Source organism: Notolepis coatsorum (genome assembly GCF_963971535.1).
Source record: "Notolepis coatsorum genome assembly, chromosome: 7".
Lineage (NCBI taxonomy): Eukaryota > Metazoa > Chordata > Actinopteri > Aulopiformes > Paralepididae > Notolepis > Notolepis coatsorum.
The window spans coordinates 109610518-109625736 of record NC_140171.1 but is presented as its reverse complement, the minus strand read 5'-3'; the positions used below and the strand labels follow the sequence as shown (position 1 = coordinate 109625736).

The 15219-nt window shown below is 42.5% G+C and overlaps 1 protein-coding gene across 1 annotated transcript in view; it reads right to left on the bottom strand.

The window, feature by feature from the left end:
* sorcs1 (sortilin-related VPS10 domain containing receptor 1) overlaps positions 1–15219 on the bottom strand; it is a gene marked incomplete at both ends in the record, with an annotated part of 670421 nt that overhangs the window by 41115 nt on the left and 614087 nt on the right. The window contains 2 exons of the mRNA XM_084318344.1: positions 6456–6573; positions 12070–12177. Of these exons, the coding sequence (XP_084174470.1) occupies positions 6456–6573; positions 12070–12177 (226 nt within the window). The remainder of the gene's footprint in view (positions 1–6455; positions 6574–12069; positions 12178–15219) is intronic.

Genomic DNA, 15219 nt, shown 5'->3' with positions numbered 1-15219 from the left:
TCTACCAGATGGCGATCGATAACTGGGAAATCCTTTGGGGGATCCAACCGGCCCACGGTAAGATTTTTTTCACATAAATTACACGCTGATCAGGCCTTGTTATGATAGCCATCCACCCGATCAGCGAATGTGGCTACTGAGGCTAACGCGGTTATTGGTAATCAATAATCAGAAACAACGTCCCCCGCCCCCGTTTTAGCTCTAGCTTCTCTATAGCCGAAACGCTGTTCGATTTAATGTTATTAGCTTAGCGCCCTGTATCTCGCCTTCCAGGAAATATAGGTACTAGTCCAAATCCCTTATAACGCTTATATTCACGATGCTATAAAATGAGAACGTATTGATGAACAAATTATTTCTTTAAGCCATTTTGAAGGGACGGTTTATGATGTCAATTGACAATGAGAATGGACAGATACAGTAGCAATACTATAAAGTATAGATTTAGCTCTACAAACAGCCTCACAAACTATGCAAGTCTGTTTAGAAATGCTGGCCGTCTGACTCTAGAGTGATATTAGACGGATCCAAATGGCCCCGAATGTGTTAAGCGAGATCGGGCTACCAACGTAACGTTCTGCATGAAAATATAAACACTTTGTTCTTGGAGCTGACTCCACCCTTCTGATCAGAGGTGTTACTCCTATAATTGGCTCGGACTGTTTACTGTCTACTTCCATATGCTACAGTACATGTATTGATAATTAGCCTGCAATATGGGTGTCAAAACCCATTACAGAAGCAGGCTCTGAATAAAGGAGCACCTTTTTATGATTTCTTTTTTTATTCTATTTATTTTTGGGCTTTCTGTATTTTTCACCAATCCCAATTTAGTCGTTATGCCTATTCCCTTCCTGGTTGTTGCGCGCATTGCCCCACTGTCAGCCTGGGGAGGGTGTAGAACTACTACATGCCTCCTCCGATACATGTGGAGTCACCAGCCGCTTCTTTTCACAGCAAGGAGTTTCACTGGGGGAACGTAACGCATGCAGAGGTTCACGCTATTTCCCCCAGATCCCCTCCCTGCTTAACAGGTGCCCCGACCGACCAGTAGGAGTTGCGGTTTACAATGACCAGGACACATACCCCACCGGCTTCCCACCCGCTAACACTGACAATTGTGTTAGTAGGGAAGACTGACTAAAGGAGCACTCTTAAATCTTTTGGCTTTGGGCCTAACCTGGTCCAATGGTTTTGGGACGGTTTAATGTGCGCAGGGTGGATTCACACAGAACATCTGTATAAATGAGTGAGAATATGCAGACGTGCTTATGGAGCTACAGTAAGAGTAAGAGCTTTAGTCCACTCACGACAGCACTTGGCTGAAAGCAGAAGGACAGGGCAATGATCAAATATTACCCTCACTAGTCACTACAGCACTTGGCTGAAAGCAGAAGGACAGGCCAATGGTCAAAGATTACCCTCACTAGTCACTACAGCACTTGGCTGAAAGCAGAAAGATAGGCCAATGATCAAAGATTACTCTGCCAAAGCAGGCTATTGACCGTATTCACATGGTGGCCATTTCCTCTTATGTCTTATGCTTATTCCACCCTGTTCCCATGGCTGCCGCATGAATATGGTCAATGAAGGGATCCTGCTCATACTATGGCGGCATGGTGGCGTAGTGGTAACACTGTCGCCTCACAGCAAGAAGGTCAAGGTACCCAGGTGGGTGATCTCCCAGGCCTTTCTGTGTGGAGTTTGCATGTTCTCCCCGTGCTCGCAAGGGTCCCCCCCCCCCCCCCCCGATAAGAGAAACCCAATGGAAAAACATGCACAACAACAGATCGCTGACGCTGTCGCGTCTGTGACGAACAGTGGTGCAGTGCTGGTCAACCGCGGTAAAACGGCGTTTTACCTCGGTCACTGAGGCTGAAGTACGCGCAATCGCGCACGGATATGTTCCCGCGTGTACGCGCAGTCACGCACACAAAAACGTTACACGCTACTTTCGGGAGAAAGAGTCTAGACTAGAAGATCTGCGAGGAGAAAAAAAAACTCCCTGTAAAAAACCCACTATGATTGGTTGGTTTGTTTAGATATGAGTGACGACTCACGATTGGGTATGGTAGGCCAAAACTTTACGGGTAGGCCAATCAGAGGCAGGATAGGGCGGGACTCCAGGCCGCAAACCAGGAAGTGAAAATCGAAACGCAGACCACTGAATGAGAATGAATGGATCATGCAATTTACAATAACAGAACCAGTCAGCGCGAAATAATGGCAGATGGATTTGATGTTTCCACTGAGGGCATTGATGAAGATGATGTCAACAACAATAACAACACTGCATCTCCATGGCCCTACCTGGACACGTTTATGAGTTTGACTGAAAAAACGCCTAAAACATGTGTTTAGGTGTTTATTGTGTCAACCAAAAACGAAGCTGCTCTCGACGTCCCACACGTCCAATACTAACTTGAGAACACATATTCAGGTGAGCTGATGAAAACCCTTACTGTCTTTACATAAACATTGTCAACTGTTCCCAAACAGCACACAAGTCAGTGCACTTTTTATCAACAGCTTTAACTAACAGTCTGAGATAGGCTAGCTGCTATGAACAATATTATTGATTGATTGATTGAAAAGTGTATTAACAGATTGCAGAATGGGTACAGTACAGTACAGCTCAATACATACAATTGTTAAGGGGATGCATACCAGAGAAAGACTTTCGTCTTGTTTACATCAGGGTCTCCCATTTTCAATTCATCATAACATATATGACATACAGATAGACAGTACTGCTACATCTATACATTTATGACATATCAGATTTGCAAATACAGTACTGTTTGTGATACAAAAAGTGTCCAGAAAAAGAGTGTATATACATTTGACGTAGAAACTGTACATTGGAGGAGGTTGGGTGGGTGGGGGGCTGTACATTGGGGGGGGGGGGGCACACTGTACATTGGAATACTGACAAAGCCATACTTGGTCATTTATTGTACAACTGGGTTTTGAGTGTTTTTGAATAGTGATTCACATTCCTTTACAGCTTTGGGTAGGGCGTTTCACATTGAATCCCTGCCCCTCATCAGGTTTGGTGTGAACGATGGGCTGTGTCTGTCATTGCCATGGAATGTTAACTTGCATTGATGGATTCAGGGACTTTATTGAGAGCAATGGAGAAATGATACCCGATGAGCTTAGGCCTTTATTGAATTGCACAAAAGTAATTCCATGTAGCACTGCAGAATGTGAAAGGGGATTCAGTGCCATGAATCAAATTATCACCCCAACACGCACACGGTTAATGATTTCACGGGTAGCATCTTTGATGTTCATTAAGATCAACGGGCCACCTCCAGAGTTCTGGGATTCAACAACATATGTTGCAACTTGGCTGAGAGGCAGGCCCGGACTGGCCATCGGGAGCACCGGGAGTTTTCCCGGTGGCCTGGCCTGCACAGAAAAAAAAAAAAAATTATATAAAATTTTTTTTTTATATTTTTTTATTATACTTTTTTCTTTTTTTTTGCCAGGCCATTGTTTCTAGTTGTGGCGGCGGCGCGGCGCGATAGTTAGATAACCTAGGTGGGTGGGGAACAACCAGGATTTCACTGTCTGCGACAGAGTTGGAGAACTATCTGACTCTCTCTCTCACACACACAATGGAGCCGTGCTGCCGCTTGTGATTGGTGGAGCGGGACCAGGCGATACAACTGATTGACAGCGGAGGCGGCGAATGGAATGGCAGATGGCACACCCACTTTTCTGAAAGGAGTTGTTGATTGATTGATTGAAAACTTTATTAACAGATTGCAGAATGGGTACAATACAGTACAGCTCAATACACACAATTGTTAAGGGGATGCAGACCAGAGAAAGACTTTCGTCTTGTTTACATCAGGGTCCCCCATTTTCAATTCATCAGGACATATATGACATACATGACATACAGATAGACAGTACTGCTACATCTATACATTTATGACATACCAGATTTGCAAATACAGTACTGTTTGTGATACAAAAAGAGTACAGAAAAGGGAGTATATACATTTGACGTGAAATCTGTACATTGGAGGAGGTTGGGTGGGGTTGTGTGGTGGGGGTTGGGTAGGGAGGGGTTGGGGGGGGAAACACTGTACAACTGTTAAATCTGACATTACAAAAAACAATATGTGGTGGTTATGATTGGGGCTGAAGTTGAATAAACAATGTATGAAAGAGAAAGTCAAAATAATTCCAAGATAATTCAAAGATTACACACCTTTGCCACATTGGCTACAAACATAATCACTGCAAAGTTATCAAAAAAAATAAGAATCTGATCAGACACAAGGGTTAAGTTGTTGTTCCCTTTCTAATTTCCTCAAAAACATCTAGTCTAGTTAATGTGATCAATATTATTTGACAATTGATGCTTTTTGTTGGAAATTTCAGTCAGTGAGCTCATTTTATAGTTAAAATGATTGAGACAACGCAATCTTCTGTCTTCGTTGTGCATGCATGCGTGTGCTCACCACATGAGTGTAAAGGGCTATTTTAACCGTTGATGGGTAGTGCATCAGTAAAGTGAATATGGTATTGTGCTCTTGCTCTGTTTGAATAGGTGGAGAGAGTGGTTAACTGTATTATAATAGTAAATAGAAAGCTCTTGTTTTTTTCTTTTTGAAGGTGGAGAGTGTAGCATTGCTAGTGCCACAACAGTTTTATTTGAGGTTCATAACAGTACATTGTACTAAGCAATTGTTGGCTCATTAGTTTGTGATTCACATGCACTAAAATTCACCAGAATGCAGGAAATTAAGTCTTTGTAACAAAACATTTCCGGGTGGGGGACCCCCAGACCCCCCGCTTAAAAGGTGGCCTGATTGGGGCTATATTTCGCGCTATATCTCCCGGTATGAATTATTTCCCCAGTCCGGCCCTGCTGAGAGGCCATCGCTCAGCTGAGGACAAGATAACGAGGATAGCAAAACCAAATCATAGGCCCAGGACCACTTGGTGGGGGCTTGCTTGACTGATTGTATGGTAACTCAGTTACTTCTAGTCTGCATCGAACATTGTACATATGTCTATACTGAACACTGGGACCTCTATTTTTACTTCTTTTTACATGCTACTTTATTTTATTTCATACTTATCTTGTCTAGCACAGTCTCTGGAGCGTAACAGTAAGAAGCATTTTGTATAAAAGTATTCTGTACTTCTGTATGACAACTATTAAAGAAACTTGAAACTGTTTTGAAACCACTGTTGTGAAACAAATTACATTGAAAAAATGTAAGTGATGTGTACTTTTTCCCCTTCTCAAAATAAAGAACCAAGTAAACACAAGTTGTCTGATTATTTTAAGTTTGCTTTTGTGTTTGTGTGTAAAACAATTTCTTTAATTGAATTAACTTAAACTAAAAGTAAATACAAACTAAATTAACAATGTAACTTACATTGTTAATTTAGTTTGTATTTACTTTTCTAGTTTAAGTTGATTCAATTAAAGAAATTGTATCAATACATTTAAAACATTGTTTGTTTTTCAACCATATCTGTTGACAATATAGGCAACATCCTGCTACCTTTTTCAGCTTCTCTATTTCAAGGCAAAAAAAAAAAAAAAAAAAATCTGCGCCAAAAAAAACTGTGCATGCGCGCACGCGCGTGCACATGCGCGCGCACGCGCGTGGAGCGTTTGACCTACTGTCAATTTGCCACTGCACCACTGGTGACGAAGACGGGCAGGAGCACTTGGATGGTCCTTTCATCCTCTTGACGGCTTTGGGTTACACAGCAGAATAAAAAGGGCCACAGGCAAGAAGTATTTGCTATAAAACTCATTCTTGTGAAGTACTGGTTTGTGGAATATGAACAAGGTGATTTATGCTGCTGACTCGTGTCCTATATTAGAGACCATGGACCAAAAGCCACATCTGGGTGTCACAAAGATACCACAGCTCCACCAAGGCGACAGCACATTGGTAGCTAGTGTCATGGGGCTTTACAAAATAAACTCCCTACCCAGTAAGCCCACTGACCATGTCTCGTAGTCCCCCTCCATACACCCCCTGCAGGAAGCCCACTGACCAGGCACCCATCACGGGGGGGCTTACCAGGTTATGTAGGTGTCACGTCTGGTAGTCCCACAACATAATTTTTTTTAAATAAAAATAAATAAATAAATAAATAAATAAATAAATAAATAAATAAATAAATAAATAAATAAATAAATAAATAAATAAATAAATAAATAAATAAATAAATAAATAAATAAATAAATAAATAAATAAATAAATAAATAAATAAATAAAATAATAATTTCCGAATTTAAATCGAATCTCGGCCCCGAAGCTTCGAATTCCAAAAAAATATCGAATGTCAGCCCTACCAGGCACCCATCACGGGGGGCTTACCAGGTTATGTAGGTGTCACGTCTGGTAGTCCCCCTCCATACACATCCTGCAGGAAGCCCACTGACCAGGAACCCATCACGGGGGGCTTACCTGGTTATGTAGGTGCCACGTCTGGTAGTCCCCCTCCATGCACCTCCTGTTGAAGATGGACCTGAAGTCTATCTTCACCAGCTGCCACTCGGACCGATGACTGACGTGGCCAAATATCCTGGAAAATAGCCAAACAACACTGCTGATAACAACCAGTGGTGGAAGAAGTACACAGTTCCTTTACTTAAGTAAAAGTAGAAATACCCAAATAAATAAGTACTCCATTCCAATTCTACTTAACACTATGATCGCCGGGGACGAGTTAAGACGTCATTCCTAGCCATGCTCATTCTGCCGAAGACGCCGTAACTCGTCTTTGATGTCAATATTTCAAAAATCTGTGAGCGAAATCATATTTCCCCTCCGGAGCCCTGAGACACACTGCAAAGCTCCACTCAACTCTCTAGCGGTTCAAGAGCGCCATCTGGTGGCCGATCGGCAGATCGCCAACCGGAAATGAGCCTTTGAACCGGTAGTGCTCATCCATATGTGGTCCGGGCACTCGCTATCGTTAGAGAGACTCCGTCTTGACACAGTGAACATCGATCGGTGCAAATAACTCGAAAAAACAACATGATTTGGACGTATATACTATTATACAACCTGGAAATGGATCTCCATCCCATAATAGAACAAATTCTGTTCCACGCTCATCTGCCAGCGGCGCGAGGAAGCCACGGTAAGATTCAGCGTTATATTCTAACTAAGGCTGTCAAATATATCGCGTTAATATCGCGTTAACTCCCGATTCTATTAATGCCACTAATTTTTTTAACTCAAGATTAACTAAAAAAAATAAATAAATACATTTTTTTTTTTTTTTACTAGACTTCACTCAGGTGTATTATTGATGCTCTCATTGATACTATGTTTGTTTCTGAAGTGTGTGTGTGTGTGTGTGTGTGTGTGTGTGTGAGATATAGAGAGAGAGGGGGGTGAGAGAGATGAGGAAGGGGCAAAAGAGAAAAAGAGCTGGGAGAGTGTGTGTGTGAGGGAGAGAGGGGGGTGTGTGATTAATCAGCCCTTGTGTGTGTGAATGTAACAAGTTCCTAATGTTTTCTTTCCCCTATTATTTCATGCACACTTTATTCATTGTTTTAAATTATTATTTTCTTTTAAGTTATTTTGTGCATCACTCTGTTTTGAATTTGATGCAAATTTGCAATGCATGAGGGTCATCCTTTTGTGTTAAATGGCTGCACAAAGCAAGCATTTGTTGACTCGCATGTTGATAAGAGTATTAAAACTTGGAACTTGAAAAAGATCTGTTTAAGGTAAAAAAAAAGATTAAAAAAAAAATGCTATTAATTTGCGATTAATCGCGAGTTAACTATGGACAATCATGCGATTAATCGAGTTAAATATTTTAATCGTTTGACAGCACTAATTCTAACGTGTTCCATATAAACTGCTATGATGAACATATGACCCACTCTGGATGAATCATCTAACGCTGCCCACGGAATTATAAACGATCCCCCGCCCATCCGGTCATCATCAGATGATATGTAGTAACTCCTAGAAGCACATCCAGTTGAAATTTGTTATCTCGCACAGATTCCTACCAAACTGTATTTGATCATTAATATAATGCATTTAGGGCTATAAATCACGTTCTGAAGAAAGCTGCAGAAAACGATAAAAACATACTTATACTTTAGACCATATTTTAGTATGAATATGTGAATGAAAAAGTTTAACGTTGCTACACCCTGAACAATACATATAGGACATTAAATGGGCCATAATAATGGCAATTTAGCAATAGAATTTAAAAAGTTATAGCCCTACAAAGAAGGGGAACTTCTCCATAGACAAATAGAGATGGCGAGGGATGGTAAATTATGAATTTAACCCATGGCGATCAAAGTGTTAAGTACAAGTAGAGAAGTATTTGTTATTTAATTTACTTAAGTATCTAAAGTAAAAGTATGCATTCTACATGACGTTTGTGTATTCTTGTGGTTGGGAGCATTCAACCCTCGATCCACTGACATCTACAGGTTATGTTAAAGTGGTATGTGGTCCAGTTATGCTGCTCTGATTAAAGGTTATGTTAAAGTGGTATGTGGTCCAGTTATGCTGCTCTGATTAAAGGTTATGTTAAAGTGGTATGTGGTCCAGTTATGCTGCTCTGATTAAAGGTTATGTTAAAGTGGTATGTGGTCCAGTTATGCTGCTCTGATTATGTCTGCTGTGAAATTACATCATCTTCATACATTTTTTCCCATGTTTTCTATGCAAAATATTTTCCTTCAAAGTAAGTAGTAACTGATGGGTTCAGATAAATGTAGTGGAGTAAAAAGTACAATATCTCCTTTGAAATGCAGTGGAGTAAAAGTATAACGTTCCCTAAAATGAAAATACTCACATAAAGTACAAGTAGCTCAAAATTGTACTTAAGTACAGTACTTGAGTAAAAATACGTAGTTACTTTCCACCACTGATAACAACCGTGTGAATATTTGTATTAGTGAGCAGTGGTGGAAGGAAAGGCAAAACCTGAATGCTGCTATTTAAATTTATTTGTAATTGTTTCTGTATAGCCTTGACAGAACACCTCTGCCTGAATAAAAAGCACAGGGACGCTCTGAAAGTCGTACTTTTGGCTCACATTAACAAGAATGAATACCAATGTCTTCGTGGTCACCGAGAAAGCAGACCCCAAGGTTACTATGAGCCTAACCAGATAAATATTCCATCTCGGAGCTAAATTGAGTGGGATTGTTCCTCTGCACTGACCCCACTCGCAATTCATACCACAACAAATGTATCACAATCTATCTGTCAATTAGCTCAGTAAGGAGCCGGACCGTGACATGCACTTACTGTAGAAATGATTACAAATTGATAAAAAAAACAGTGTTATGAGAACTAATGGCGTGTCTGCTCTCAGTGGGAAGCTGCAGGATGGACTTTTAGCAGTAAAAGACGTTTCCCCGACACCATACCCATGTGCTGCCTCGGCATAGCGCAGTAGTCCGGGAGTTAGTCATTCCTCTCTCTCTCTCTCTCTCTCTCTCTCTCTCTCTCTCTCTCTCTCTCTCTCTCTCTCTCTCTCTCTCTCTCTCTCTGGAGATCTCTCTCTCTCTCTCTCTCTCTCTCTCTCTCTCTCTGCTGTCGCTCATCCAGCTGTGCCCTATCATTCCCCCCACTGGTCTGCCGACTACAAAGTTGACCGTCAGTCAATCATTTCTGGCAGGTGCCATGAATGTACAGGGGGAGGGGGGACTGTGGCGGTAACATTACCATGAAGGTTCCAAGTCCCCGGGTGCAACGAGGGAATATCGCTGCGTCATTGTTGTACGCATTGTGTGTATTGGGGCTATTTTTAAACAACAATCAATAATCATGAATGAACACAAAGGGAACTGCGATAAATCACGATTCCGAGGACACAGAGCCATTTCCACGTTTTAAATGCTGTTAAAAGTTCTGGAATCCAACTTTCCAACTTCATTTTCTTTCCCCGGGCTTTAGTCTTGATCATTTTCCCCTCATGTTCTTCAAATGGACAGTTAAGCTGTCGCTCGCTGCTCAAGCATTGATCTTCTGTGATCATAATCCTGAGACTGCCAGTTTTGATGTTGGGAAGACCTCAGTCTTTTTTATTTATGAAAGGAAAGCAGGCAATAAGGAGCGCTGAACCGAGGCTTTAGAGACAGGAGCTCATTACCATGTGGCTAAAGACAGGAGCACATTACTATGTGGCTAAAGACAGGAGCACATTACTAGGTGGCTAAAGACAGGAGCACATTACCATGTGGCTAAAGACAGGAGCATATTACCATGTGGCTAAAGACAGGCCCATTGCGTTACTGGGGCAAGGTAGCACGTATAAGGCTTTGTTGTTGTGCTTTCTGAAGAGAGTGAATTTATAACTACGCAACGATGTAGGTTGCACTTAAATTGGAGGGAAAATGTGGAAACTTGTGGCTAACTGTTAGCATCACAGAAGCGAGCTAGCTAACTGAGCCCAGATCTGAACAAATAAGCAGAAAAACTCAATATTAATTAGCAGTTACCATAATAATCTTATACAAAGGTGGATTTAATCCTTTAACACTTTAATCGCCGGAAATGCCGAAACTCGTCATTGCCCGCCATGCTCATTCTGCCGAAGACGCCGTAACACGTCTTTGATATCAATATTTCAAAAATCTGTGATCGAAATCATATTTCTCTCCCGGGGACCTGAGATATACTGCTGAGCTCCACTCAACTCTCTAACGGTTCAAGAGCGCCATCTGGTGGCCGATCGGCAGATCGCCCAACAGGAAGTCATGTGGATGAAGTGGTGCTCACCCATATTTCGTCCGGGCACTCGCTATCATTAGCAGGACTCCATCTTGACACAGTGAACACCGATCGGTGCACATAACTCGGTAAACAACATGATTTGGACGTATATACTATTATACAACCTGGAAATGGATCGGATATTTCGACATCCCATAATAGAAAAAATTCTATTCCACGCTCATCCCCCAACGGCGCGAGGAAGATACGGTGAGTTTCAGCGTTATTTTCCAACGTGTTCTATACTAACTGCTCTGATGATCATATGACCCACACTAGATGAATGATATAACGTTGCCCACGGAATTATAAACGACCCCCCGCCCATCCGGTCAACATCAGATCATACGTAGTAACTTCTAGAAGTACCTCCAGTTGAAATTTTTTATCTGGCACCGATCGCTACCAAACTGTATTTGATCATCAATATAATGCATTTGGGGCTATAAATCAAGTCCTGGAGAAAGCTGCAGAAAACGATAAAAACATACTTATACTTTAGACCGTATTTTAGTATGAATATGTGAATGAAAAAGTATAACGTTGCTACACCCTGAACAATAGATATAGGACATTGAATGGGCCATAATAATGTCAATTTAGCAATACAATTTAAAAAGTTATAGCCCTGCAAAGAAGGGGAACTTCTCCATAGACAAATAGAGCTGGCTAGGGATGGTAAATTATGAATTTATATAAAAAAGAAGCAGTGAAGCTAGACCAGCACTCTCAGGTTCAAGTATTTAATGGCAGCCTGAAACAAACATGTTTCGGAATTACATATTCCTTCGTCAGTGTTATAGCTTGCACTGACGAAGGAATATGTAATTCCGAAACATGTTTGTTTCAGGCTGCCATTAAATACTTGAACCTGAGAGTGCTGGTCTAGCTTCACTGCTTCTTTTTTATATAATACTTAATGGGATTTCAGCACCCAGTGTCGAATCTTGAGAACGCGGTCTAATTTGACATTAAATTATGAATTTAACCATGGCGATCAAAGTGTTAATCTGCTGACTCGTGGTAGCGTAAACAGACTTGACTGTGAAGTGGCTTGCAAACTGCTGTTGACTGATATGACTACTTCTATATTTACATTTAGGTCACATGTACATGCGTGCACGCACACACACACACACACACACACACACACACACACACACACACACACACACACACACACACACACACACACACACACACACACACACACACACACACACACACACACACACACACACACACACACACACACACACACACTTTGCTGTAAACAATTTGCTTGATTGCTTGTATTAGTAAATGTCTTACTCACGTCATAATAAGAGTCTCTTCCCCAGGCTCTCCAAGCACCCCGTCCACAAACAGAGGGGAGTTGGTAAAACTGTATTTGTTCCACTGGCGACCTTCATCAAAACTCAACCTGGCAACAAAAAGCAGCACAAAAAGCAACACGTTACAACAGGGAACGATGCCGATCCCCATCCTAACGTGTTCCCATGCTAATGATCCCAGAGACATGTCCCACAAGCACATTTCATATTGCACACAAAAACCCCAGGATTAATACTAAATTCAAACAGGAAAAGGTGATATTGAATGACTAACTATTCCATGCTTGGCTAGTCTTCTTAGACATACAAATCTTTGCTTTTGTTTGACTAATGTGAGATTTAGGCGGGTGGGGGTGGGGGGGTAACTGTACATTGGATTATCGACGAAGCCTTACTTGGTCCCACACACTGCAAGCCTTAACTCTTTCTCTGCCAGCTATTATTCTCATCCTGTAGTAAATGTGCCACGCTTTATATAGGCATTTTCACTGTGCGTCGCGGTGTTTGCAGTGGCTATATCTATATTCTATATTATAGCTATGGAGACAATACTATACGTTTGCATGTTATCCCGTCGTGAATATTGTATAGTTTCAGAGTGATCCTGGCTAATTCCTGAAAACGGCGCTATGGAGCGATATGTGCATTTTGCTAAATGCGTTCGTGTTGCTCGCCTGGACATGCTACTGTTTCCAAATCAATGGTATATAATAGGTATTATGTTTTATCAGGAATGCATCAAAGGGGAGGGGGGTTGTTTTTTGATGCTCTGATCGTCATCAACTCCATTCGTTTTGAATACTACATACGTTGATCGACTGGATCGATATGAAATCATTGTAGGATCAAGGTGGAATTGACGTCAGACCCCTCCGGGCGGAGAATTTTGGTCCAGGCAAGCCTGGCGGTTCACCCGATCACATTGAAACGTGTCCAGGACACTCGATGCATGTGTTGTGCCGGATTATGTCGGGGACCAGATGGACATCAATACTGGAAATTGCGATCAGACAATTGGCATATTCTTTTTGGAATAACCCCGATCAAAGGTAAGGACTATCTGACGTCAATTCCACCTTGATCCTACAATGTTTTCGTATCGATCCAGCTGATCAGCGTGTGTGGTGTTTAGACAGTTTTGTACTGATTTCCGTCGGGTAAATAATGTGACTAGGCCGGATAGTTTTCCATTGCCCAGAATGGAGGACTGTGTCGACAGGGTGGGGAGCGCGTCTTGCGTAACCAAGCTAGATTTGCTGAAAGGGTACTGGCAGGTGCCACTTACGAACCGCGCTAACCTAATTTCTGCGTTCGTGACACCTGACAGTTTCCTGCAATACACGGTGATGCCGTTTGGGATGCGCAACTCGCCTGCGACCTTCCAGAGGTTGGCAAATCGTGTGCTATCGGGCGTGGCTAGTTGTGAGGCCTACCTCGACGATCTCGTCATTTATTCTGACGATTGGGAGGGGCACATGGCTAGTTTGCGGGAGGTGTTTGAACGGCTTGTTAAGGCAAACTTGAGACTAAACCTGGCCAAGTGCGATTTCGGCAGGGAGACCGTCACCTATCTGGCAAGGTAGTGGGGCGGGAGGAGGTCCGCCCTGTCCACTCTAAGGTGGAGGCTATACTTGGCTTTCCAGAGCCAGCTACACGTCGGGATCTCCGGTGCTTCCTGGGGATGACGGGGTATTATAGAGGGTTTTGCAGGAACTTTTCGGCGGTAGCTTCTCCCCTTACGGATCTCTTGAGCCCAAAGATCCCATTTCAGTGGACGCCTAGGTGTTCATTCGTGTTTCAGCAATTGAAGTCAATTCTGGTCAGTGCCCCTGTCATCACAGCGCCCGTGTTCACAAAACCTTTCAAGTTGGCTGTGGATGCTAGTAAGCTGGGCGCAGTGCTCTTACAGGACGATGACGGGGGTATTGAACATCCAGTGTTGTATTTCTCTAGACACCAGCGGCGCTACTCGACAATCGAGAAGGAGGCATTGGCATTGATTTTGGCCCTCTCCCATTTCAAGGTGTATGTTGGCTCATCTCAGGTACCGGTTAAAATATACACCGACCACAACCAATTAGTCTTTATAGGCAGGATGTGGAATTCGAACCAGCGGCTGATGCGCTGGAGCCTTTTCCTGCAAGCCCTTGATATTGACATGGCATCCAAGGTAATAAAAAAAGTCAACCAACGAACTCGATTCTTGTACCGGATCTGCTCTCTGGTAAACAAGAATACCCTGAAGACTCTGGCAGGAGCACTCATTCAAGGGTACTACGACTATGCTTGCACCTCATGGTACCAAAGCACCTCAAAGGCGCTAAAAACTAAATTACAAACATCTCAAAACAAACTGGTCAGGCTACTGCTTGACCTTACTCCTAGAACCCACCTCACCCCTGCCCACTTTGACAACCTGGAATGGCTTAGAGTAGACGACAGAGTACAGCAACATGCAATGGGCCTGGTCTACAAGATACACTACACAACCAAGGTACCCATGTACATGTCAAAATACTTCCCAAAGGTCAGTGAATACCACGATCACAACACCAGAGGGAGCTCCACAAATCATGTTAAACCCAGATTCGGCTCAAACAAGGGACTAAACACGTTTCGCAATTATGCCACATCAATGTGGAACGCCCTACCCAAAGCTGTAAAGGAATGTGAATCACTACCCACTTTCAAAACCACTCTCAAAGAACACCTACGGGAGACTGCAATTCGAAACTGGCCCCTGTAAATGTCCTAACCCAACCCCCTCCAATGTACAGTAAATGACCACGTATGGTTTTGTCAATATTCCAATGTACAGTTTTGCTTGTACAGTTGTACAGTGTCCCCCACCCACCCCTCCTACCCAACCCCCCCACCCACCCAACCACCTCCAATGTACAGTCCCCCCCACCCACCCAACCCCCCCCACCTACCCAACCTCCTCCAATGTACAGTTTCTACGTCAAATGTATATACTCTCTTTTCTAGACTATTTTTGTATCACAAACAGTACTGTATTTGCAAATCTGATATGTCATAAATGTATAGATGTAGCAGTACTGTCTATCTTTATGTCGTGCATGTCATATATGTTATGATGAATTGAAAATGGGGGACCCTGATGTAAACAA